Here is a 27,576-nt window from a genome sequence, read left to right on the forward strand (position 1 = left end):
CACTTCACCTGGCCAAACGTCAGACCTACCACTAAGTGAAAAAGCAAGAACATAGGAATATTTACAATGAAATTCCATTTAAGTTAACTTCACAAACCTATACATTAAACTATACTTATAGATATAAACTATGACAAAATATAAGGGATGAGGGACTTCCCTGGTGGCGCAGTGGTTAAGAATCCGCCTGCCAATGCAGGGGACACGGGTTCAAGCCCTGGTCCGGGAAGATCCCACATGCCGCGTAGCAACTAAGCCCATGTGCTGCAACTACTGAGCCTGCACTCTAGAGCTCGTGAGCCACAACTACTGAGCCTGTGTGCCACAACTACTGAACCCGTGCTCTAGAGCCCATGAGCCATAACTACTGAGTCCATGTGCCACAACTACTGGACCCATGCTCTAGAGCCCGTGAGCCACAGCTACTGAGCCCACGTGCTACAACTACCGAGCCTGTGCGCTCTAGAGCCCACGAGCCACAACTACTGAAGCCCATGGGCCGCAACTACAGAGCCTGTGCTCTAGGGCCCGCGTTCCTCAACTACTCAGCCCGCGTGCCACAACTACTGAGCCTGTGCTCTAGAGCCCACGTGCCAAAACTACCGAGCCTGCGCCCTAGAGCCCGTGAACCACAACTACTGAGCCTGCGCTCTAGAGCCCGTGAGCCATAACTACTGAGACCGCGCTCTACAGCCCATGAGCCACAACTACTGAGCCCACATGCCACAACTACTGAGCCTGCGCTCTAGAGCCCGCACGCCACAACTACTGAGCCCGTGCTCTAGAGCCCGTGCGCCACAACTACTGAGCCCGTGTGCCACAACTACTGAGCCTGTGCTCTAGAGCCCGTGAGCCATAACTACTGAAGCCTGCGCACCTAGAGCCCGTGCTCCGCGACTAGAGAAGCCACTGCGATGAGAAGCTCGTGCACCGCAACAAAGAGTAGCCCCTGCTCGCTGTAACTAGAGAAAGCCCCTGCGCATCAACAAAGACCCAACGCAGCCATAAATAAATAAAATAATAAAATTTTTTTAAAAATAAGGGATGATAAGCACAAAAATCAAAATCACAGTTACCCATCGTTGGGAAGAAAGATATGATTATGACGGAGCATGCGGTGGCAGCAGTGAGATTGCTAATGTTCTGCTTCTAGAGCCGTGCTGTCCAGTACGGCAGCCACCAGTCTCGTGTGGCTGTTAATTACATTTCAATAAAAACTCAGCTTCTCAGTCACACTAGGCACATTTCAAGTGCGTAACAGCCTCCAGTGGCAGCCACGTTGGGTAGTGCAGATAGTCCGTCATTGCTCACGGTTCTCTTGGATAGTCTGGGCTGGTGGATGCATGGATTTGATGAATCCTCTGTGAGTTGTACATGTGTATGTATGAAATCTTTCAAAAGTTTGTTTTAATTTCAGTACTAGAAAATATCTAAACACATACATTTACAACTTCCCAAGTGAAAAGTCAGAGAGTGGTCATTAAAGTCACCTGAAACTCTGCAGTAGTGTGAGAGCATCTCTTTAGCATTGCCCTCTACCCAAGATGATTGATACACATGAGGAATGTGAGAAGAGGGGCAGGAAGTGTGTGGGGGGGGGGGGCTACTGTTGGCAAGATTACCCCAACATAGCTGCCACCTTTGCTTCCTTCCACTCTGCTGTCACTGGTCATTATAGTGCTTTATCAGCACTGAAATGCATAGTTTGAGTGACCTTGCAAGTCTCCTGAAATCTGTGTTGCTAAGCTATTGTTTCGAGGAAAAGGTGACAAGCAGCCTCCAAGTCAAAATCTGCCCTAGTTAGTGCTGTCCTTGATTTCCAGGCTTGAGGAGGTTGGCTGTCATTACAAAGAACCTGCTTCCTCCACTTGATTTATCACATCTTGTGCTAGAGCTGGCTGCTTTGAGGCTGTTAAATACTACAAGGAGAGAGATTTATTGGTAGATATAACACTTTCTTTAAATGCTGATGTGGATTCCCAGATGTGCCCCAAGACAGACCAGAGTCTCAGGCTGTGCTTGGCAAAGCAGAGGTTGAGAGAGTATGTTGTGATATATTTCCTGGGCTCTGTTTGCTCTCAGGTGGAGGTGTCCTTACTTGACCCCTGGGTCATGATCAGGGGTTTTGGGGAGCCCCCATACCTTGTTTGCCTACCCTAGTTCTACCCTGGTCATGATGGCAGAGATGTGAATCTGGCCAGTCCCTCAGCCCCCTGCCTACCCATATAGCAACTCGGGGCAGCAGACCAGAGGAGGTGGAAGTTGGCTCGCCCAGCCCATGTCTCTGAACATTTTTGACCACCAAAGAAACCGTGCATCCTGCCTTTACTTCTCCATTTGTGTCTGCTTTTCTTGCCCCACTTTCAGTCTTGCTTGCCAGGGTGGAAGTCACACCCTAACATCTGACTTGGGAACCTGTCTGGTGAGGGATGTGCTGAGACTTTCGGGATGCTGAGGCCAGCATCCGAAGGAGGAGGATGGGGGCAGCGATAAGCGCAATATGGAAGGAGGCACCAGAGAGGGGCACAGATGAACTTCTGGTCAGGACTAAAGGAAGAGGAGAGAGGCATGTGTAAGGCCCTCAGTTCCTCAGGATCATGGGTCAGATGTTCAGTGCTGCAGAGTATCCTGATTCAGATCTGTTAGCAGTTGGGAAATAAGAATTCAAAGTTCGGTCAGACTTGCTACCCATCCAGATCATATAGTTATAGGTCGATTAGCTCCCTGTATTGAGTGGGTACCGTGTGCCCAGCACACGGCTGAGTACCTCACCACGGTGTCCACAAGCAGCATCTCATTTAACCTACGTCACATCAGCCGTTTCTAGAACAATGTTATCAGCCCCATTTTCCAGACAAAGAGACTTAGGCTTGGAGAGGTGCCGCTGAAGTCTGTTAACTCAGACTGACTGCAAAGCTCACCCTCTTAAGTACCACATGAATTATTAGACTGGTCACATCATTTCGAAGTATAAAGAAGGAAGTATAAACTGTACATGGGGCCCACCCTGCTTGGGTGGGGAAGGGGAAGGAGGGGAGCTGGAGCAATCAAACCATCCCAGTTTACCTGCTTTGGATCCCAGGGGTGATGCAGCGTTTGAGGACTGGTGCCGAGAGCCCCTCCGACCCTGCGTTGAGCCGTTCCAGGTGAGGAGAGAGGTGCCTGAGCTTCCTGTGGACTTGTGTCCACACTGGGGCTCTAAGAAGGGCTTTCTGCAGTTCTGGCCAGCAGACAGACAGACAGCTGTGAAGCTGTGTTTGGTTTGACTCCACTTGTGAACGAAGGTCAGACCCTGGCTTTTTCTCTTTGGTCCAGAGTGCAGTGGGTTCCTAGATAATTGCAAAGGGCAGATCGTTTATCTGATCCTGCCTGCCACCTGGAAGGTCTTTGACAAAAGAATTGAACTTTGGCCCTATTAAGTCATATGCAGCACTAATAGACACAGTGACATGCCTGTAATACAAGATGCTGTGTCATTTATTTGGAAGGTTTTTTGTTTTTTGTTTTTTTAGTACTTAATTGCTGGGAAAATTGAAAGGGAGTGTATTTTTTATTTTAAAGATACAGATACGGGACTTCCCTGGTGGTGCAGTAGTTAAGAATCTGTCTGCCAATGCAGGGAACATGGGTTTGAGCCCTGGTCTGGGAAGATCCACATATCGCGGAGCAGCTAAGCCCGTGAGCCACAACTGCTGAGCCCACACTCCGCAACTACTGAGCCCACGCACTGCAACTCCTGAAGCCCGCGTGCTGCAACTGCGGAAGCCCACACGCCTAGAGCCCGTGCTCCACAACAAGAGAAGCCACCGCAATGAGAAGCCCGCACACCACAACGAAGAGTAGGCCCCACTCACCACAACTAGAGAAAGCCTGCACGCAGCAACGAAGACTCAACCAGCCAAAAAAAAATACAGATACTTCTTTTTCCATTGCATAGGATCACGTTCTCCCTAATTTTCAACCAATTTCAAGTATTTCCTCTGAATTTCTCACATTACCTAAAGAAGCAGTCCTTTTCATGGGTTTTTTTTTTTTTTTTGGCTGCATTGGGTCTTTGTTGCTGTGCGTGGGCTTTCTCTAGTTGCAGCAAGCAGGGACTACTCTTCGTTGTGGTGCACGGGCTTCTCATTGCGGTGGCTTCTCTTGTTGTGGAGCGTGGGCTCTAGGTGCACGGGCTTCAGTAGTTGTGGCTCGAGGGCTCTAGAGTGCAGGCTCAGTAGTTGTGGCGCACGGGCTTAGTTGCTCCGCAGCATGTGGGATCTTCCCAGACCAGGGCTCGAACCCGTGTCCCCTGCAGTGGCAGGCAGATTCTTAACCACTGCACCACCAGGGAAGCCCTCGTGGGGTATTTTTTCATTGGTTGATTTGTTCATTTGTTGAATTAATGTTTCCTGAGCATCTTCTATGGGCCAGGTACCGTGTTAGCACTGGAGATGCAGGCTTGAACAAGGCAGGTACAGCCTTCAGCGAGTTTGCATTCTTGTGAGGAGGTAAACACATAAGTAAATAATTTAATAAGATGGTTTCAAACACTGGAAAGTGCTGTGGTAAATGGCGGGTGGTAAATGAAGGAAGGCTGCTCATTGGGTTGGTTTTTTTTAACAGCTTCATTGAGATATAATTCACATACATGACTCCTTTAAAGTGTAGAATTCAAGTTTTTTTTTTTATAGTAATTCACTGGGTTGTATAATCATCACCAGATTCTAATTTTAGAACACTTTTATCCCCCACCAAAAGAAACCTCTTACTCACTAGCAGCCCCTCTCCGTCCCTCTCCGCTCTCTTCAGTCTTAGGCAACCCCTAATCTACTTTCTGTCTCTATAGATTTGCCTGTTCTGGACATTTCAGATACATGGAGTCATACACTGTGTGGTCTTTGTGACTGGCCTCTTTCACTTAGCATAATGTTTTCAAGATTCATCCACGGTATAGCGTATCAGTACTTCACTTAAGTGTAATTTTATGCCTAAGTATTTTATTCTTTTTGAAGATTGTGAATGGAAGCTTTTTAGACATTCGTTTTGAATGTTTCTTGCTAATGTATAGAAATATTGATTTTTGTATATGATCTTGCATATGATTTTGTATATCCTCTTGTATCCTGTGAGCCCACTAAATTTGTTTATTAGTACTAGTAGTTTCTTAGTGGATTGCTTGGGATTTTTCATATACAGGATTATGTCATCTACAAATAGAGATAGTTTTATATCTTCCTTTCCAATCTGGTTGGCTTTTATTGGAGTAAGAGAGTACAAAATTGAATAACAGTAGTAAGAACGGACACCCTCATCTTGTTCCTGATCTTGGCGAGAAACCACTTAGTCTTTCACTGTGTCCCCGAGGGTTTCAAACACCTTAGTTCTGTTTCAGTCTCCACTGCCAGCTCTGAGGCCTTACCCATGTCACTTGTTGCAGTTCCCTAAACCAGAAAACGTGAAGGTTGATTCAAAAGGGCCTTCCTTTCCAGTTCTTACATCCAGCACTTCTGTGATTCTACTTTGGTATTCTTTCATCTTAGCCAGTTCCCTTGGACACTGGTTAGATCATCAGACAAACTCTATAAGGACAGTTGGAAATATTTGCACGTTCGTTTTCCAAACCCATTTCGACTGCTTTCAACCTAGACTAGATGGAAATTGCAAAAATTGAAACATGCAAGCAGAAATGTTTAATGGATCTATATTTCCTTTTCTTTGTAACCCTGAACAGCTAGGGGGAAAGATTTGTTTGAGGACGATGCTCACTTCCACAAAAGGTCAAAGAACCACAGCTTCTTCCCACTCTACCTCTAAAAATCATTACCTTCTTTGTTTTCAGACTCTCAGCGTTCTCATCTCTCCTCCTTCACCATGAAGCTGATGGACAAATTCCACTCACCCAAAATCAAGAGAACGCCATCAAAGAAGGGAAAACCAGCTGAGGTGTCTGTGAAGATTCCAGAGAAGCCTGTGAACAAAGTAAGCTGACTCTCTAGGTGTTTCTCCTGGCCTTCACCTGCTTTGAGCAGTGAGTTTGTGCTGTTTTTTAAGTTTATTCCCTGGGGATTGAACTTTCAGTACAGAACACCTATTCCATAGCATTCCACGGTTCCAGGCGGAGCCTTCAGTGTCCCTGTGAAATATGAACCTTTAGGACGGTGAGTGTTTCTCCTGTTAATCAGAGTCAAGCTTGGTTGGCTAGAACAGTTCTTTTCCAGCTGTGTCATCCTCTGGGCATTTAAAACAGCTCAGCTCGTCATGTTCACACTCCAGGGTGCTGCCTCTGTGCCCCAGAGAGGCCCACGTTGCCCACACATTCTCTCTCTCTCTCTCTCTCTCTCTCACACACACACACACACACACACACACACACACGGAAATTTGTGATGTCCAGAACATCCATCATTCGGCTTTAGGGCCCATGCTCTGAAACTTGCTAAACCCTTGAAACCCAGCCAAAGATGTCCTCAAACACCAGTAACCTCAGCAGGGCCAGTCAAGCCAGATGTGTTGGAACAGCTGTTGGTTTTCATCAACCCCTCCCTTCAGCCTAAAACGGCCATTTCAAGCTCTGTAGGAATCCAGGTTTCCTCTCTTCCAGGAGGCAACAGACAGATTTCTACCAGAGGGCTACCCTATCCCCTTGGATCTGGAGCAGCAGGCAGTAGAATTTATGTCCACCAGTGCTGTGGCTTCCAGGTCTCAAAGGCAGAAGGTCAGTGTGATGTTAAGAACAATTGGGTTTGCCTTGCCTTCTACTGCAGAATCCTGGCCCATGGTTTTGGGGATGGAAAAAAAATCTATTGCAATATCATTGTGTTCAGCTGGGTGGCAACTGTGGGCTTAATTGTTCAGGAAACAGTCCAAGGAGCCTTGGATAAATGTAAGAGTTTATCCAAGCCCCCATGGCCTTTGGAGAGAGCTCAGTACTCCATGGCGAAAGCTCCGGGATTTTTGGGATTGGTTTGGGTGTGCTGCTTGGGTCCAACGGGTTCGGGGGAAGCGGGTGAGTCTCATCTCTTAAGACCAGCTGTTCTCTCCTTGAGTTGCTAAGATGATCTGGATAGTTGAGAAAAGGAAGGGCATCTAAAGTGTAAGGTACTCTGTTAAGTATCTCCCGAGACTCGTGAGTGTGATGATACTGTGCAGAATTAGCGCTCTCAGAGCCAGGGACACCTTTTGTGCCGCTAACATGTACCAAGCCTTTTCTTAGCCCCATGCTATGTGCTTTACACTCGTTCTCTCACTTAATTCTCATTATAACCCTGGGAGGTGGAAACTTATCTTGCAGAAAAGGAAACTGGGACTATGGAGATATTAAACGTTTGGGCAAAGTCACACAAAGAGTGGTGACACTGAGATTTGAACACAGGCCATCTGACATCAAGTCGAAACTCTCTCGATGCTACAGTTACTCTTTATGAAAGCCGGTTTCTTTTTTAATATCTAACAAATCTAATGTTAGCTCCCACACGTAACTGAACATAAAAACAAAATTAAACTCAGCAGTGTAAAATAAAGACAGGCCTCATAGATAAGTAGATTCTGAACCCTTCAGTGACTCTCCACAGCGTAGTTTGTAGAACTGTTGTCACAGCTGTCAGTTTAATGCCACTAGCAAACACTACCCTGTTATATAAACACATAACTCTTGAATTTTGCAGTGCATCTACTTTTGTTTTTATGTTGACCAGCAGAATATCTTAAAAGTCTAGTTAAAAGTGGAGCAAATAAAGGTTTTAAGTACAAAGTCTTTGTTGAATAATCGTTTTTCCTGCCCCATCTGTTAAGAAAAAGAGGCTAGAGAGCAAGAATGAAATATACGGTGTTTGCCAGATTGATCTAAATTCCAGATTGAAGAAGAGTAATAAAGTGGAAGATTTGGTCTGTACCGCAATTATTTTTTATTGCAATCTGTTTAGCAACCCCTTGGAACTGGGTTTTATATTAAACGCCAAGAAGAGTGCCACTTGTCATCTGACACTAGTCCAGGCGGCCCGGAGTGAAATGATTTACTAACCACTGTGTTTTGCTAGTGAACTCTGATAAGGAACTGTTTCAGCCGCTCATTTCTTGGAATTTTTCCCCCTTTCTTCATCACTCCAAGAGAGGTCATAGGGGAAATTTGATGCTAAAGTACCCTTTCCTTAGTGGGGGTTTCTGCAAACTCCAGGGGACATTTGGCAATGTCTGGAGACATTTTTGGTTGTCACAACTAGGAGATTGAAGCAGGTGCTACTGGCATCTGTTGGCTGGAGGCCAGGGATGCTGGTAAACATCGTACAATACAGAGGACAGCAACCCTGCCTCCCCCCCACCCCAACAAAGGATTTTCTGTCCTAAAATGTCAGTGCCATGGCTGAGAAACTCTGTTCTCTGGGAAGGAGCTATAGATGTGATCTTTGCCCAAGGAAGAGTGTTACCCTGGTTTCTGGTCATTGCCCTTTAAGAAGGGTTGAATTACTGTGCTCTGCCCCAGGTCACCTGCATGAGTCAAAGTGAGTGTAAACCCATGGTGGGGGCCCACAGTCAGAACAGGAAGTGTTGGGGAATCTGCCAGGGTGTGTGAACTTAGCTGACTCTGTCATTTGCCATCATCCTTAATTATTACTTACCAGCTGTCTTACGACTTAGTATTTCCATATATATTCTCATTTTTCCCAGGTTATTACATGGGAAATTGCAACTCAGGTAGACAGAAATAGATTTGGATCCATCTACAACTTACTGCAGGTCTCTCTTTGCCCGGACCCTATCCTGGGTGATTTCACGCGCCGTCTTACTTACTCCTCACCTTGACCATGTGCACAGGCTTTCACTCTTCCCAGTATACAGAGAGTGTGGGCTCTGGCCCAAGTTTTCTTAATCAAAATCTCTTTCTCCCTTAATTTTATGAAGTACTTCCATATGCATTCTCACCCAGCCCCCGACACGAACCTCTTTAGATCACCCAGGGCAGGCATTATTCTCCCCATTTTGCAGATGAGGAGCATGAAGCCCAGCAGTGCCTTTGGATCGAGGCCCTTCCCCAGCACCGCTGGCCTCATGTAGTTTCCAGGTTTGTTTGCACCAGTGGTGGCATCTAACCCCTGACGCAGGAGCCGGTGTGCAGGTGGATGCAGCTGCCTCTCTGAGGCCTCGGCCTCAGGTTCCCCGTTCCTGTGGGTGTTCGGTCTGGGTGTCTCATTGTAAACTCTTCCGACTGCTGGCTGTGTTTTGCGAGAAGCCATAGTTTAACAGCTGATGGGCTAGGGGAATGCACAGCGTTCAGAGGCCATTAATTCTGGGAGTGGAATTTGCTGGAGAGTTAATGGATGAAACCTGACTCTGCTAGGTTGTCGGCTCCTTTATTAGGAGCCCAGGGCAGCCCGGCTCTTCAGTGGCTCATTTGATCTCTCTGCAAATGACAGGAGAGTTCTCTTTTTTTCTGTGAAGTGCCTTGCCGCTTTTGGACGGCTCCCATCTCCAGATTAGCCCCTTTCTCCCTAGCAAACCTCATGACACATTTTCTTAAAATGTTTCCTGCTTCCTCCCCACGTTTTGTCTCTGCTGGCTCCTGATGTGCTGCGATGGCAGTGTTGTAGCCATAGTCCTCTTGCTCAACTGGCCAAAGTGGTTTTAGTCACATTTGATGTCTGCAAGGCACCATGAGTTCCTTCATGCTGAGGTTCCTCTCAGCCCCGTGTAGGCCATGGCGAAACAGAGCGCTCTGGGCCACGAGGTGGAGAAGCAAGTGCCTGGCTCTTGGAAACAGACAGTAAATAAACAAACGTGTCAGGTAGTGAGAAGAGAAAAATAAGTGACGGCAAAGAGGCCACAGTGATGGGGATGGGGAAGGGGTGTTTTTTTCCTCCCTTGGAGAAATGTATCATGGTGGTCTACAGAATACCTTTTGGGAAGTACCCCCATTGAGAGAAATTAAATCGGGTTTTTGAAAGTTGTCTGACGAAAGGAGGTAATTACTTCTTGATTCCATTTATATGTTTTTCCTTTGATATTCCCATGAAATCCACTATTGAAATTTTTTATTTAAAATGACATTCCTCATTATTTTAAAAGAGCTGGTGTTCAGAATCATAATCACTTTTTATTGTGTATCACTTTTTTATATATTTATATAGTTTTAAATCTACTTTTCCTAGAAATTATCTTCTTGTTCTCGGTGGTTTTTATTTGAATATTCTCTGGACCTCACAGAGCCCACAGGTGGCAGTTTTCCTCATATGTACCACTCTTAATTTGCCCTGGACATGTAATCGATTCTACTTGAGTAGATTATCCATTTTGGGATTTATCCATTTTATAGATTATTCTTGATCTCCCTTTCCCTGCCAGCCAGCTGGGACCTGGGTTGTTGACATTAGGGTCAGTATAAGGAGAGGTTGGAGAAAGAAACCAAAGGGGTGTGTTTACCCACTGTCTGTGGATTCAAGGTATCCCACAGTCAAGGAGAAAAGATTTGGGTGTGGGAATGTGAGTGCTGGGAAGTACAGGGCTCTGTGTTTTATTTTCCTCCTAGGCGGGCTTTCCTCAGGGGCAGAGGGACCCTGCGTGCTGTTAGCACACGCTGCAGGAGTAGTGATTGAATCATTGCCATCTGTCCAGCTTCTTCACCTTTTCACCCCAGCACATCCCGCCCCTTCTAACCCTAGGGTTTCCAGGTCCTTTGGGAGAGCCATATCATTTCATTGAGAGGGGCTGCGTCTTTGGTCAAATGTGGGAATCTAGTGAGGAGTCCTGGGAGAGTGGGTTTTGAGCACTAATGCCTCTGACCAGTCTTACACAGCCCCTAGGACCTTGAAAGGCCTGGAGTTTCTTGATTTGATTTACTGGATAGATATACACGTTGGGACTTAACTGTTGGTTCTGTAAGCATCCTGCAGCCATCAGCAAATTAGTCCTAACTACACTTACTGAGATTAATGGTGATATCTCAGTGTGGTTGAGGCAGAGACCCCAGGGCAAATCTGTCTCTGTCCGGGAAGGGAATTAGGAATATCTAAACAACCTTTCTCAGTCAGCCCCTTCTTCTTCCTTCAAGTCTAGCCTCTGTGTCCTGATTGCAATCCTTAGAAAAACAATTTGGCTTGCTTTCTGCAGCAAGAAGCCTTTTCCATTGGTGTCAATCTCAAACTAGTTTGCAGGAAATTTTATTTTATTTATTTATTTTAAAATTGCTCCCTTTAATCTCTCTCCTCCCTCCTTATGCTTAACATTTCCTTTCAGAACCTGAGCTGGCTGGAAGAGAAAGAGAAGGAAGTTGTCAGTGCCTTGCGCTACTTTAAGACCATTGTGGACAAAATGGCTATTGATAAGAAGGTACTGGAGATGCTTCCAGGGTCTGCCAGCAAGGTGCTGGAGGCCATCTTACCCCTGGTGCAGAGCGACCCTCGAATTCAACACAGGTGAGTTGCTCTGGGCTGTGTCAGAGCAGTGGAGGCGTAGTGGCACCTTGGTTCAGGGGCATTTCACACTCAGTGTTTCTAAGACCAGTGAGGAATGCCAGGAGGAAAAGGAGCCCTCCCACGCCCTGCCCCCCACCCCTACCCCTACCCCTACCCCATGGCTATCACTTGGTATTCTTCCAAGGTTGAGGTCATTGTTACCCATGAGGCCTCAACACTGAGGAAGATCGCCACCATTGCTAGGGGTGTAGCCACAGTGTAAGTCTGTGGTTATTTTTTCGTACTAGCTAGCTCATTGGCAATAATCGCATTGATTTGGACACATTTTTCCCAGTACCCTATGTTAACCATAGTTTATTATGACATTAAATCCTGCCAATATCTAACCTATTGGAGACCTTGGCTGCTTAGATTATTAGGCCAAAAGAGGTAGAGAAGAATCCCATTAGAGCATGGATTAGTGAAACATTTAATTGTATCAAGCCAGGTCCTCCCAAACAGCACCTGGATTCATTGGAAGCCAGGTATGGAAGTGTAAGTCAGCTTTTGTGGGGTAATGCTTTTATTGCTAGAGTTCGTTTTCCTCTGAAAAGTTAGTGAGTGGCTTGCCCCTATGTTTGTTGTTAAATACAGAAAGGAAAGCAGTATTAAAAGTAATCTTCAGTGAGAGCCTATCAGGAGCTTCTTCTTGAGAGGCTGTCAGATGCCTGCTGGCTTTGTTTTTCTTCCCTGGTACCTGTTCAGGATAAACATCTCTCTGTTTCAGTTCCTCAAGATGGTTTAGTGTCCCTGTAGCCCCATGAGGCTAAGCTTTTGTGAACTGCTTTCAGAACTGGACAGTGAAGTGCATAGTTTTCTTCTTCTGGGAGATAAAACAGTATCTTTATTTCCAAGAAGCTCTCTGCCCTGGAGCTTCTGCTGACCCCTGTAGATGGTGGTCTTTTGGCTGGAAGCTCACTGAAGCCACTTGGCGGGGAAGGATAAGCCGTTGGTAGGGCTTTGGTCTGCTCTGTCTTCACGTCCCAGGCCAGGCTGCTGTCATGTACAAGAGGCCTCTGAGGAAGCGAGTCCCTCTGGGGCCTTGTTCAGTTGCTCCATAGGGAGGACTCTGTGAGACCGAGCAGCATGCTTTTCCAGTAGGTAGCCCGGTGCCCAGCTCGTAGACAGGCGACAGGCCCGGTGCTGTTCTCCTTTGAGGGAACGTGCTTGACGGCATGCTGGGGTTCAGACGCACAGGTAGCGTTTATGAAATGCTCTCCTACACTTCTTCTCCTGGGACGGGCCTACTGCGGGAGAGTTAAGATCTGAAAAAATCAACTCCCCCGCTGTATGACAGTGCTGATCTGATGGTACCGAGTGGAAGCTCTGTTGGACTTTGAAGGAGGGAGAGTTACAAGAGAGTTGCACTTCCTGGGGGAGGATATGCTGCAGCTGCACCTGAAGGAAGGGCAGGATTTGGATGGGCAGTGGGGGCAGGAGAAGGAGAAGAGCGGAGGAACTGAGGCCAGCGGGCACAGTGTGCCCGGCAGGGGCGAGACCAGCAGTCCTGTGAGCAGAGTGTGATCACACCAGGGCGCCGACGGGCGGCGCTGTGGGAAATGAGGGCGGATCCCCTCACGTGCCAGGCCTCTCTGGGAGAGTCCAGGACAGTCACCTTCACTGAGCCCTGTAACAGCGTTGACAGGGCGCTGCTGCTAGGACTGTCGCTTCCTGCAGTGTCAGCCAGCAACTCTGCTTGGGAAGTTACTTTCTAGACATGCAGGCTCTGGAAGAATTGACCAAGTAATAGGACAGTGGTATGGGGCATTTTTTGTCCATGGGGAGGTTTTGTAATTACTTTATAGTTGACAAAAATTACTTACTGTCTATAACAGTTTCCTAGAGGGGAAAAGACAAATGCCTGGGTGTGGCCATAAGGAATAATGATTTCTTTTTTTTTCTTTGTAGTCCTTTGGCTAATACCATTTAAGGGATTTTTTCCTCCTGAAATTCTTCCAAAGCCCGTTGATGATACTTTTATTGATCTCCCTGAGATGATCTAAAATGCTGCTCAAATGTTTCTTTTAGCTTCCTTCCATCATCTCATCCTCCTGTGCATCTGTTAGCTGGGAGGGTGTTTTCCTGCCTCTTCTCTGTGGGTTGGGCCCTAGCGGGTCGGCTCTTCGCCACGCTCCCCTAGGTTCCGAGGGCAGTGGTGACGGGCCTGTGAGCGAGCGGCTGGCTGTTCAGTGTGGGCAATGGATGGAGGCTTTTCCTGACGGTGGAACGTTCAGAGATGTTTGAGAGCAGGATCCCTGCTTGCCCTCAGAGCAGACAGCTTTGCTGCATTTCAGAAACAGACCAACGACTGGTCTACTGGACATTTTTATGGTACAAGACCCTCCTTCCTTTTTTAATGTCCTTCCCGTGACATTAAGACACAGGAATATTCTTCTTGCAGGCTCACAATGTGAAGGGTGGACACAATTACCAACATTTTTAGGTGCTTTCAGGGAAATGTTAACATCCAGTGCAGGTAGGAATTAAGTATCACGTAAAAGTGACCCCTCCCACCTCTTTCATTTAATTATCGCGGGCGGGAGGCCACAGTCTTTGTTTCAAGAGGCCTAGCCTGGCCTTGCGAGGGAGGAGGAGCAGAGCTGCTAGAAGCACGCCCCCCTTCAGGACGACGCCATCTATGGTCCGGCCCCGCACCCCCCACCCCCCCACCCCCCCCCCACCCCCCCGCCCCGGCAGGTCTGCAAGTTTTGTTTTATTCTCTCAGTCCTCCTTCCGAAGAGAATAGGTCTGACACCGAACACTTTTCATTTGTATCATCCTCTAAAGCAGCCAAACAAACCCGGGCTTTCTTGTGGCTCCTTTTGTAAAGTTTTCTTGTTTGTAGTGGGGCTTGAGGAGCTGCTTTCATTCTTTCTGACTCTTCTTTCCTCTGCCTGAACATGCACGGAGCCGAGTGAATGGCTAAGTGGAGACTTCAGACCTCCTGGAAATTCTCTTCCTCCTTACCTGATTCTGAAGAGCTTCTCATTAGAGCATTGTTTGGTTCAGGCTTTTTTTTTTTTTAAATGTCTTTGTTTTTAGAACCTGTTTTAATCATATCTTACAATATTATATATTTTTCTCAAAATTATATCTTTGGGGAAAAAGTATATCTTTGGCTCCTAAATGTCTGCCTCATTCTTTTTTTTTTTTTTTTTTTTTTTTTTTTTAGTGGAGGAGGTAGCATCCCACAAATTTTCTACATTTTTGCTCTACCTCTGTTTTAATACATAATATTTAAAATGGAAAAATAATCCTTTCCATAAATCCTAGGGAAAATTATCTTTAGTTGTTTAAAAATATGTGGAAGATATAAAACTTCTTCATTTTGGCCTCCACTCTACAATCGTTGGGGCCTCCAGATGTGCTCAGGGCTTCTGTTTTGAGTTGTTGGCATCACGGTGAAGTTGGTACCTCCGCCCCCCACCTACCATCACCACGGGTCACCTCGCCTCTGACTTGTCCTCCTTAAAATACTCCTCATTAGTGCGTTCCTCTGACAGCTCAGCCATGGTTTATTGCAGGCGATGGTGAAGCTGAGCCCATGTTAGAAGGAATTCTAGTAAATTTCAGATCTCTTTGAGCTCATGTTTAAAGACTGTTCCTTGGGACTTCCCTGGCAGTCCAGTGGTTAAGGCTCCGCGCTTCCACCGCAGAGGTGCAGATTCGATCCCTGGTCAGGGAACTAAGATCCAAAAAAAATTTTTTAATGAAAGTAAAGGCCGTTCCTTTAAAGGATCCTGCCTGCTAAAATTCCACAAACCTGTTGACTCCTTGTGACACAATATAACATGAATTTTTATCTAATTCAGAACAAGAAGTGTACAACAGTCTGACCTACTAGAAGGCGAGGAAGATGAGGCACTCCTTGAGAGAGGTTATCGGAATCTCGTGGAGGATGTGAAGTTTGAAAAAGCATATTAACTATCATGGTGGAATTTTTCTACATTATATATGAGAAATGAAAAAAAAATTGTAACAGACTGGAAGATAAAGCTCCACAAAATCTTCATTGGATGTAAGGAAATAGATTCAGGGAGGAAAAGTTTATTAAAAGGAGGTGCAGATCTTATAGAAAGAAGGATTGAGAAACCCTAGTCACTGAGAAACTAGTTCTCTGCTAAACAGATGACGTAAAGTGACGGTCATGCTTTAGATTTTTAATATTCTTTTAAAAATCTTCTCCTACCTCTAGCTCAGCCCTCTCCTCCTGCTATAGCCGAGTGTACCAAAGTCTCGCCAACCTCATTCGTTGGTCTGACCAAGTGATGCTAGAAGGTGTGAACTCAGAAGATAAAGAGATGGTGACAACTGTGAAGGGGGTCATCAAAGCCGTGCTGGACGGAGTGAAGGTACGTGCAGGTTCCAGACGGTCCTCATCAGGGACTTGGAGCACCCTCCCTGCTGGGTGTTTGTCACATGAGAACTTGTTCCTAAACTTTGTACATTAGAGTGAACGTCTTCCAGTGTTTCTGCTGTTGGATGCTGCTCTGTCCCACAGCTGTTTCTCTGTGGTACAAATGACTCTTACAGGAATATAACCTTTGGAGTACTCGTCCTGATAGTTAGAAAAGCTGCCAGAAGCAGTCAGCCTTTACTGGGCCTTGTATTAAATCTACAGGTAGTCTTTATACTACAGCTCTGGCTGTGCACGCTTGCCGGCTAGATGAAGTCCAGTGGAAATTGTTTTTGCACTGACTTTTAGCAAAACTCCCAGCATGTCAACTGCTACCTTTTCATGTTCTAAGAACTTCTGGGATTCTTAGTAGAAAAGCAGGATTGACGTGAGTAAGAAATGAAACTAACTGTACTTGAAATCCATGATGTGGTCTGTGAATTTACTACCCAGGGAAGTCAGAAATGGCATAATAGGAAATTATGAATCATTGTTACGGTGGAAAGTGAAGTCCTTGGAGGTCCTGGAATTGAGGTCCAAGGGACAAACCCTAATTGAGAAAATAAGTCCCAGTGGATGAGGAGCGAGGCAGAATGCAGGGCGTGAAACAGGTGAGATCCTGTGGGTTGGGACGAGGGCTGTGAGCGGTGGGAATGTGAGGCCGTATAATGTAGTGGAAAGAGGGCTAGACTAGAGTAGAGCCCAGCTAGATTTGAATCCCAAGTTCACCACTTACTAGTCTGTGAACTTGAGCAATTTACTCAAGTGCTCTGTACCTTAGTTAACTCATCTACAAAATACATGCAGTTGTTGTACCCTGTGTCATGGGGTTGTAGGAAGGATTAAATTCGTTAATACATATAAAGCTTTTAGAACTATGCTGGGCATACTAAACACTCAGATCTTAGCTGCTGTTTATTATTAATTATGTGGTGCTAGATGTATGCTTTGCAAACAGGTCTCTTGGCTTGAAAAACTGTGTTGTCTTCCTTTCTAGACCCTCCAGTACAAAACTGTAGCCAAGGTACTTACCCTAGGTCCAAAAAATTCCTTCCCCACTCAACCACGCCATTAGACTCCTGAATGCTGCCTCCTTGGATTGACATTCCCCAGAAGCTCTGGAGAGTAGAATAAGGACCCCCAACGGGTAAAAATTACAGATGGGAGGCTAAGAAAGCATTGCTGGACGTTATACACTGCTCCGGAATGAAGCGTGTTGTCTGGGGCTGTCTGGGTGGCTCCCCACCTCCAATACTGTGTAAGCAGGGCTGCTGTGTCTGCTGGGCTTTATGGAGCTCATTTAGAGGGAGGCTTGACTAGACGGCATCACAGTGTCCTCTGACAGCTCCCAGTTCTCTTCACTCCCCACAGTTACTAGGTCCTGCACGATCGGTTTTGGCTGGTGAGACTTAAGGATGTAGCCCAGGGTGGCTGCTGTGTGGGACCTGATGTTGCTTTCCAGACCTGGCACCCAGTCACACATTCTCCCATTCCAGCCTCCCGGTCGCTGTCTGAGGTCAGCAGGGCAAGTGAGACGTGACCTGGGTCACACTTCACCATCGGGGTGTGTGTGCTTCGGGCTCGCCTCGCCTTGCTCTCCCTGTCCGGGCTTCTGGGGATGCTGTTATTGACAAGTGTTATTTTTCAGGTGACATTGTTAAGGTTTCCTTCTACCAAATTGATTATAATTAGATGTTTCGAAACAAGTCAGAACATCCAAAATAGAAGAGAGAGAGTTAAGCATAAAGCTTTGTAACATTTCCCGAGTGGATTTCCTTTATGGAATCTTTAAAGTGCCACTGTATCAGTTGAAAAATTGTCTAAAAGAAAAGTTTCTCAGATTTTTCAAATTGACCAGGATAAGAGAGGGGGAGGGAGAGAGAAAGCGAGAGACACCTATTGATTATGAACCTGTCAGCGTCTGAACTTTTCCATAATTGTTTTTAAAATATTTTAACCAGAACAAAGATTCTCTAGGTGAGGAGCTCTGTACATTAAATTTTGTTTCATTTATTCAAGAAGCGTTTATTGAGAAACTCCTGTGTGCTGGGTAGTGTGATAGAATTGGGAATATAGTGATAAACAAAACTGGCACCATCCCTGACCTGATGGAGCTTAGAATGTAAAGGCGGAAAAGGACAGCAATCAAAACTTGTAATTGTATAATTATAAGCAGGACTGGTGCTATAAAGGAAGAATGGCGTGTGGTCTTACTTGGGTGTAGGGGGGACCTTCAATTTGCAGGGTGATCAGAGACACTTCCCCAGGGAGAGACAGGCAGGCTAAAGCCTAAAGGATGAGCAGGAGCTGGCCTGTGTCACTAGAAGTTTTTCATAGTTGGAGCCAGTCAAGGCCACAGGGACGATTTAGACACTGTAATGTTGGCGTTTGCTGTTAAGGTCTCAACTGTAATCATAGCTAACGTGTATTACCCACTTAATGCTTATAACGACCTCCAAGGTGGGTGTGATCCCCTCCTATCACAGGTGTGGAAACAGTCTCAGGCAGACCAGTAGTCAGTGGCAAGGGCATGATTCACACCCAGGCCTGCTGGACCCCAGACCCTGTGTTCTCACCATCACCCTTAGCTGCCTCCCACAAGGAGGAAGATTCATGGTTCGGCCCAAGGGATTCAGTGTGTCTCCCCTCCAGGCCAGCTGGCCCCCATCCTCTCTCACTGTCCCCGTCAGGCTTAGGACACCTTATAAGCTCCTGTCCTCATGGTGTGAGGGAGCTTCGGTGGGGTGGGATGGAGAGGACTGTGCAGAGGTGAACTACATCCACGAGGGTGTCATCATCCCACTTGGAGGGAAAGTGTAGGCATGTTCCTGTAAACTGACTCACCATCTTCCAAGTTACTCATTCACTTGTTAAATAGAATTTTGCTTTTGAGGGTAGAAAAAGTGTTGTAAAGCAGGATTACTTTGTTTTTGTCCCTGAATGTGCAGTACCGTCTATCATTTAAACCTCCATGTAAATGCCACTTGTTAGCTCTGTAACCTTGGGCAACTTAACTCAGGTCGAAGGATGGACCTCTTTTATTATCTAATCTGACCCAGGCAGGTGCTTTACCAATGGGAGCCTGAGACTCAGATGGTCATGGCTCTCTGGAAGGAATTCAAAGGCCCTCACTTTCCCTTTGCTATAGGAACCACCTCCAGCCTAGGTCTTGGCTGTTGGAGGACTGAGCTTCTCAAGGTCAAACAGATAAACGAGTTTGTCCTTTCAAAACCAAGACCCCAACTCTTCCTAATTTCACCTTTTCAGCTTTTCTTCTTATCTCAAATGTACAGCTTCTTACCCATCTCTCTGGACTCTGCTTTACCATCTCTGCAGACCTTCTTGGATCTCCCTTCTAAGACCTCCAGCCTCTTCCCCTGACCTCCAGCCTCTTCCCCCACCACACACACACACACACACACACACACACACACACATTTTTTAATTGGAAGAAAAAAAAACACTGACCTGGGAGGAAACTTTGGAATACTTGCAGTTCTGTCATTTAACCATCACCACCCAAAAATTGGGCTTGTATACCAGATTCACCTTGAATAGCAGGAATATTTTGAAAGAAATATTTTCCTGACTGTATCACTTAGGGTTAGACTTGACTGCAAGAAAATCCAGCATAATACTGGCTTCAAAAGATAGAACTTTATTTCTCCTTCACGTATAAGAAGCCTACAGATAGGCAGGCAGTCCAAGGCTAGCGTGGCATTTTCACAAAATGGCCAGGGATGTGGTCTCCTATCCTGCTTTCCCACCATCTTAACACATGGATTCCACCTCATGGTCCAAAATGGCTGTTACAGTCTCCATGAATTATGACTACATTCCACCTGCCAGGAAGAAAACAGAGTAGGAAGTTGTGGCTTCTCCATTTAGGGGTGCTTCCTCAAAGGCCTCACAGAACTTTCACTTAACATTTTATTGGCCAGAACTTGGTCATATGCCCAAGTAAAATTCTGTTAATAAGGAAGAGCAGATACTGTGGGGCAGCTAGCTATCTCTACCACACTGACATTTCAGATGAGCCACCTCTTTTATTCCTTTATCAGCCTATTTTAAAATTTTTATTTATGACGAATTTCAGACATTTGCAAAAAAGAGAGCAGTATAATGAAGCCCCATCACAGAACTTCCACAGTTGGCTAGTCTTGTTTCTTCCAGACCTCTTCCTACTCCCCTGGATTATTTGGAAGCGAATTCCAGGCATCATGTCCATTCATCTGTAAATACCTTAGTGCATATCTCTAGAACAAGGCGAACTTTTTCTGTAAAGGGCCAGATAGTAAATATTTTAGGCTTCTGGGGCTACACATAGTCTCTGCTGCATATTGGTCTGTTGCATATTCTTTGTTTGTTTTAATTTAATTTTTTTAAACAAAGCATTCTTACCTTGAGGGCCTTACAGAAGCAAGCCCTGGGCTGGATTTGGCCTGCAGGGTATAGTTTGCTGTTTTCAAACAGTTTGGTTTTCAATTTCAGATCCAAATAAAGTCCAAACACTATAACTCATTAATATTTGTCTAAAGTTCTCCCTTCTCTGTATTTTTCTCCTTGCAACTTATTTGTTTGTTTGTTTTTTAAGGAAGGGTTGTTTCTCTGAGAAGTCTCCTACACTCTGGTTTTGCTGATTACATCTATGCAGTGTTATTTAACATGTTCCTCTGTCCCTTGAATTACCTGCAAAACTAGGCTGAATCAGGTTCTTGTTTTTGTATCTAAAAGAATGTTTCCTAGGTGCTGCCCTGCACTTCCATCTAGAGGCATCTTTCCTTTTTTGATATTAATAGCCGTTGATGGTTATTGCCTAGATCGGTTAATTCCTTGGAGTTGCAAAATGATGACATTATAATTCTTTCTGCCATCCCTTCCTCATTCCTTAGCCGGAATACACTAAAAGAGACCTCCCCTTGTCAATCAAGGTTATCCTGTGTTATAATTCTCAGGGGAAAGGCAGGATCAGTGCTTAAATTCCTTCCTTCATTTACCAGTTATCAAAATGAGTGTTTCTTAGCATCATCTAACATGAGCATTGGATTGAGGTTTTGGTTTTTTTTTAAATTTATTTATTTGTATTTATTTATTTTTGGCTGTGTTGGGTCTTCGTTGCTACGGACAGGCTTTCTCTAGTGGCGTCGAGCGGGGGCTACTCTTCGTTGGGGTGCGCGGGCTTCTCATTGCGGTGGCTTCTCTTGTTGCAGAGCGTGGGCTCTAGGCACGCAGTCTTCAGTAGTTGTGGCACACGGGCTCAGTACTTGTGGCACGCGGGCTCTAGAGCGCAGGCTCAGTACTTGTGGCGCACGGGCTTGGCTGCTCCACGGCATGTGGGATCTTCCCGGACCAGAGCTCGAACCCGTGTCCCCTGCATTGGCAGGCAGATTCTTAACCACTGAGCCACCAGGGAAGCCCTGGATTGAGTTTTTTAATATAGCATTCTGAGCTCAGGGATGTAAATAAACATAGTTTATATGTCCAGTCCATTGCAGTTATTATCCTTAGTGATGCTCAAGTCCCATCTTTGAACAGTGACAGCTTCTTCACATTGTTTCCTGAGTTCATTTTGACGTGACCCCAGAAGTCTTTGATCATTTTCTCACTTTGGGATATGAAAAGGTGTTCCAGGTTCATCTTGTACTTACTTGTGTGTGTTTGTGGTAATAGCTTTATTGAGATATAACGCCCATACCATACAGTTCACCCAGTTTAAAGCAATTTAGTGATTTTTAGTATATTCACAGAGTTGTGCAGCCATCAGCACAGTCAACTTTAGAACATTTTCATTGCCTCAGAAAGTAACCCCATACCCTTTGTACTCTCCCCATACCCTGCCCTCATTTTTCTCCATTCCCCCAGCCTTAGGCAGCCACTAATCTAACTTTCTGTCTCTATAAGTTTGCGCCTTTCTTTTTTTTTTTTACCATGTCACGCAGCATGCGGGATCTTAGTTCCCTGACCAGGGATCAAACCCGCGTCCCCTGCGGAAGCGCAGAGTCTTAACCACTGGACCGCCAGGGAAGTCCCTAAATTTGCCTCTTCTAGACACTTCATATAAATAGAATCCTATACTATGGGTCCTTTTGTGACTGACTCCTGTCACTTAGCATAATGTGTTCAAAGTTCATCCATGTTGTAGCATGTATCAGTACTTCATTTCTTTTTATTGCCAAATAATATTCCATTACATGGATATACCACACGTTATTTATTCATGGACATTTGGACATCTCAGTTGTTTCCACATTTTGACAATCTTGAGTAATGCTGCTGCAAACACTCAGGTACAAGTTTTTGTGTGGATGTATGTTTTCATTTCTCTTGGGTATATGCCTAGGACTGCAATTGCTGGGTCATATAATATCTCTGTGTTTGATCTCGTAACAAACTACCAGACTATTTTCTAAAGCAACTGCACCATTTTACATCCCTACCAACAGTACGTGAGGGTTCCAATTTCTCTACATCCTCACCAGCACTTGTTATCACTGGCTTTTTTTGACGCAGCCATCCTAGTGGGTATGAAGTAGTATCTCACTGTGGTTTTTGATTTTCGTTTCCCTGATGGCTAATGATGCTGAACATCTTTTCATGTGCTTATTGGCCACTTGTATATCTTATTTAGAGAAATGTTTATTCAAGTCTTTCGCTTATTTTTAAATTGTGTTATTTATCTTTTTTTTGTTATTGAGTTATAATTACCTTGTACATTTCTTACCACCGACCTGGAATCAGCCATTCCTTTAAGGAGCTCTGGTTCCCTTTATTGGGGAATGATGTTTAGAGACCTCACTCCAGGTTCCTCATTGCTACTCATTGATCACATGTTTAGTTTCTTTAAGAGAAAATACATCTTGAATTTATACTGGTTTTTACATAACCTCATCAAGCTTATATCTTAATTTTCTTCCTCTCACACTGAAAATCCCTGTTTTAAAAAATATCAACATTTTTTTTTGACTCATTTGTTTCTTCACAATACAAACACAACAGTCTCAGAATAACAGTAACCACCTCCATCAGTATGATTATTAGAAAGTATTAAAGACGTTTCAAAGTTATTTTTGACTTTCAGGTTACCCATCATTTTGCAGTCATTTGAAATAGTTCTTCTTGGTGTGTCTACATGGTCCATCTTATGTGGCATGTATTTGAGTATTTCCTGTGTGCAGTGTCTGAGTATTCCACTGCTTTACAAAGGAGGAGAAGGAGAGGGAAGAAGAAAGGGGGAAGAGACAGCGGGTTATGTGTAGTAGGAAATTGCCATGTAGGAATGTTGTGGATATACTTTCATAAGTCAGAGAAATCATCATGCTTCTATTCCAGCTTCATACACTCAGGGTTTAGGGGTACTTTTGTTGTTAACATTTTTTCAAAATAATAGGGTGGCTTAAACGAAGATAAGCCCTCCCCAGCCTACTTTCTGAGCAGTTCACTAAGTATTTTTTCTAGTAAATCTGCTAACCTGAAGAACTGCACTGAACATTTACTGCTTTTTCATTCTCAAGGGTGTTGGGAGTAGAAGGACATCCTGTCCAGCTAGGAGTTGTAGCAGCGGCATCTCCTTTCTGGGCCCACACGTGTTCTACTTAGTTACAAATGTCAAGAGAAGGTCTTTCAATAATCTGTAAGCTTGTTTAGGGCCTTTTTTGGGGTGAACCCTGAAAACTTTTATTGTTCGAGTTGTAGTGTTTGGCCCCAACTCATTGTTTTGAAGACACAATTGCCCAGTTTTAAAATTATGCCCCTCCCCCCATGCCAGCCGGGCCTGGCACTGCTTCTGGGCTGGTCTCTTCAGCATCGTTCAGTGTGGAATTTGGGACCTCCTCTGGCTGCCTTGTTTTTAGGCTGCTGTGAGCCTCCGGGAGCTGACCTGAGGAGTCACCCGCCAGGCCAGTGCCCTCTGGCACCTCGTCTGCTTAGGGCTCTGTCTCCTCCCGAGCACGTGTGAGGAGGAAGGCACTTCCTCTGCTCTGTCGCTGCCTCACCCCCGCTTAGGATGTGGGCAGGGAAGGTCCCCTGTTGTCACCATAAAGGTCACACTGGGGCTGGACAGCCCTGTGACTGCGTTATGCCACTTCAGTTACAGGAAACTCCCCACTGGCCTGTACCCAGTGTCTTTGGTGAAGAACTTGTCTTAGGACCGCTCACCGGTAGAGGGGCTGTCATGGCCATGAGCACAGGACCCCATGGTGATAGAGGGTAGACGGTGGCAGGTCGGGACGCGGCCTGAGCAGGAGCAGCGGGCCCAGGCTGCAGGGTGGGGCGCTTCCCAGTTAACGTGTGTGAACCTGGAGGACTCGGGCCTCTCCTCGTGCAGCCCGTGTCCCCTCTGCCGGGCAGGGGCCGAGGAGGCAGAAACAGATAGGACCGTTTCTTACCTGAGCACCGAGCTGGGCTTTGACTGGATGAAGGTCATCTAAGATGGAAGTGTCTCTGTGATCACTCTCAATATGAATGAAATGAACATGGAAATAAAGTATTGTGTATTTAGAAAGGTACTCTTCCATGTACCTTTCGGGCTTTTGAAAACTGCTTTTCGGTGAACCGGCAGTTGTCTGGTTTACAGCTGCCGGCTCTGGACACAGTCTCACGTGCCGTCTCTCTCAGTCCTTCCGAACCTGTGCCTCAGGAGGACTGGAAAGTCTGACATCCTCTCAGAAATCTGGCTGCAGTAGGGGGAGTTGGGCTCTGGCCAGGTTACAGACGGTGGGCTCTGAAGGAGATGAGGGTGCTGGCACGGTCGTCGGGTACGTGCACCTTCTAAGGGTGCCCTTCTGCCTGTGAGCGAGAAGCCAGGTTGAGAGTGAAGACCTTCTGGCCGGTGTGTTTGTGTTTGGGCTGGAAGGTCGTGGTGCCTATGGAAAGCTGCCCCCTCCTGTGATGGTCTCGTTGGGCCTGGGGGGAAGGAGGGTAAGTGCTGGGATCTGACTTCGTCTTGGAATTCGGGTGCACACTTGCCCATGTGTGCTTGTCATTGCGTGGTTCTTCTGCCGTCGTTCTTCAGTTGAGTTCACACAGCTGCCTCTCCAGAAAGATAGCATTCTAATTATAATTGCTCAGGACTCAGTGAAGAATTAGTGGAATTTTGTCCTGCCTCAGCAGATGCACGCGTCCAGGCTCCTCCCTTTTGCTTTGCCCTGCTTGTGAGGAGAGCGAGCTGAGTGTGGCGCCTCCAAGACACTTGGACTCCCTCTCATGCCGCGGTGCTCTTCTGTGTGGCCTGGTGATGGGCTGGATGAGCGGCCTTCCCCATCCTGCTCCAGGCGATGGGGTGCAGGGGGCCTGCCTCCACGCCACTTGCTCTCTCTTCTCATTACGTCGTCTCTTGTCTCTCCACCTTGTCTGTAATCGCCAGCTAGTTAGCTGTTCCTTACATATTTGCGAGATTATGTTTAACTCCTAGATGGTGATAACAGGAAAATGCCAACCTTCTCCTTTCTTCTTCCCGTACTTGATTCTTGGCGATCTCAACCCTCCACGTTTCTCCCGGAATAGACATCGAAACTATGACAGCGTGGGGTGACACTGATTCTGATTATATGGAGTATGCCTTATTTTTCTTTTAATTAGTATTTCAGAAGTAATACATGTTCATTGTAGCAAAGTAAGAAAAAGCAGAGAAGCAAAAACAAGAAAATAAGGGGTGTTTCATAGCCATATTTTTTCCTATACGTGTGTTCTTGGTTTTGTTTTGTTTCCAAAACATACTATGTGTACACCAGTGTACCATCTGGGCTGTTTTTCCACTTAACATTGTATTGTCTTTCCACACTATCATATATTCTTGTTGTGAGTTTTTTTTAATGGTAATATAATGGTCCATTGTTTAATTCTATCTTAATTTATATAATCAGTACCTAGTATTGAATATTTAATTATGGAATATTGAGTAGTCTGATTTTACCTGTTACACATAATGCTGTGGTGACGGTTCTTTGTGGCTTAATTTTTGTACACATCCGTGTCATTTTCCTTGGGCTAAATTATTATAAAATGTATGCAAATATTTAAAGCTTTTTATGTATACTGACAAGTCACCTTTTAGAAAGGCTATCCAAAGCATTACTTCCATCCATCATATTAACTCTTTGCCTTACCACACTTGTCGGGATTCCTGTGTGGGGTGTTTTGAGTTGGGAGAGGCTTTGCAGTCCAATTTGGGGGCACACTGCTGTATTACCCACCTTTCTTCCATTGCTGCCTCCTCTGTAACTTTAGAAATAGACGTTCATACTGAAAGCCTGAACTTCTCATGTGACACATGTAGGTCTTACCCAGGTGTGCATCAACAGGACAACGAGTGAAGAAATTGTGGGTTTATCCATATACTGGAATAGAACTCAGCAACATCAAGGAACACTACTTATGCACACAGAGACGTGGGTGTTTACACTGAGCAAAAGAGGATCGACGAATAGAGAGAGAGAGGGGATTAGTGGTTGTGGGTCCGGGAGGGCTGGGGAGACATGAGGAGGGACCATTGAAAGGTCCAGAGTTTGTTTTGGAAGTCATAATGAGTCCTAAAATTGATTGTGTTGATGGTTGTACAACACTGTGAGCAGACTAAAAACCATTGCATTGCACACTTTAAATGGCTGAATTTTATGGCATAAAGCTGTTCAGAAAAGGAAGAGGGACACCAAAGAGTACATGCTGTATGGTTCCACTTATTTCAAGTTCTAGGCAGAAGTGATCCAAGAAGCAGAAGTGGAAAAGTGGTTGCGGGGGGGGGCGCAGATTGACTGGAGAGGGCGGTGGGAACGTTCTGTATTTCTGAGTGATTCTTACATGGTGTATGCAATCACCAAAGCTCATCAAACTGGGGGAAAATGCATTCTAGTTGAAAAAACCAAGTAGGCCCTAATCACCTCTTTTTTTTTTCCTATTTAAAAAAATATTTTCTAAAGTCATTTCTCTGCTGGGTAATATGCCCTAAACTTTCTGTCCATTGACAAAGATTCCCCCTAGTCATTTCAGGATACCAGCTGCTGCCACACCCATGGCCAGCTCACTCTGGGAAACCACCTTCCCCAAGACCAGAGGTTTGATTGTTAGTAGGCAGCATCCTGCACATCGTATAATGGCTTCAGAGAACTAAAGGGTAGTACTTCTTCCTCCACAAACTGACTGGCAGTTTTTCTGCCAGGAGTTTGATCTGTGTGATGAACTTAGTCATTCTGAGACAGTGAGGCTTCTCATTTCCCCCTTCCAAAAGGAAGTGCCTTTATGCACTTGAAACTTTCGATGTGCTGTGCAGGTATTTTTGGAGGGTAGGGGACATTTTGGGAAGTCAGGCAGATTACCTAAGTCAAATCATACTCACACTTATGGTGAGTGAGGAATCTGGGGGCAGTGGAGGACAGACAGCTGACCCACCTGGTTGGGAACATTCACGGTGAGGAACCTTCCTCGTGTCTCACTGCTTTTCTCTTGTGCGGGGTGTAGGAGCTGGTCAGACTTACCATCGAGAAGCAGGGGCATCCGTCTCCAACAAGCCCAGTGAAACCCAGTTCCCCAGCCTGCAAACCCGACGGGTGAGTGCTGACCAGACCCTCCAGTATCTGGGGTCACGGTTGATCTACACTTGAGAAAGAAGGGGAGCCAGGTCCGGAGCCCACATCAGGCAGGCCCTGTGAGGCCCACATTCCCTTCTCAGTGAATTCTGGGTAAGAGCCTGCATTACTTTAAAGTGTGTGTCGCTCACACCCATTTTGAAGAATTGCCTGGTCTCCAGGTTAATAGTCAGCA

General features: G+C 45.7%; 1 protein-coding gene across 4 annotated transcripts in view; it reads left to right on the forward strand.

Moving 5' to 3' along the window:
* The window catches only part of RAPGEF1 (Rap guanine nucleotide exchange factor 1), a 139,814-nt gene that overhangs the window by 63,666 nt on the left and 48,572 nt on the right, over positions 1-27,576 (forward strand). For 2 of the 4 annotated variants that reach the window (XM_061199716.1, XM_061199718.1), the window contains exons 2-6: positions 5,822-5,961; positions 6,584-6,697; positions 11,209-11,387; positions 15,622-15,778; positions 27,274-27,362. In XM_061199716.1, the coding sequence (XP_061055699.1) occupies positions 5,822-5,961; positions 6,584-6,697; positions 11,209-11,387; positions 15,622-15,778; positions 27,274-27,362 (679 nt within the window). The remainder of the gene's footprint in view (positions 1-5,821; positions 5,962-6,583; positions 6,698-11,208; positions 11,388-15,621; positions 15,779-27,273; positions 27,363-27,576) is intronic. The other 2 variants (XM_061199717.1, XM_061199719.1) reach the window with 1 other exon arrangement.

Source organism: Eubalaena glacialis, chromosome 9 (genome assembly GCF_028564815.1).
Source record: "Eubalaena glacialis isolate mEubGla1 chromosome 9, mEubGla1.1.hap2.+ XY, whole genome shotgun sequence".
Classification (NCBI taxonomy): domain Eukaryota; kingdom Metazoa; phylum Chordata; class Mammalia; order Artiodactyla; family Balaenidae; genus Eubalaena; species Eubalaena glacialis.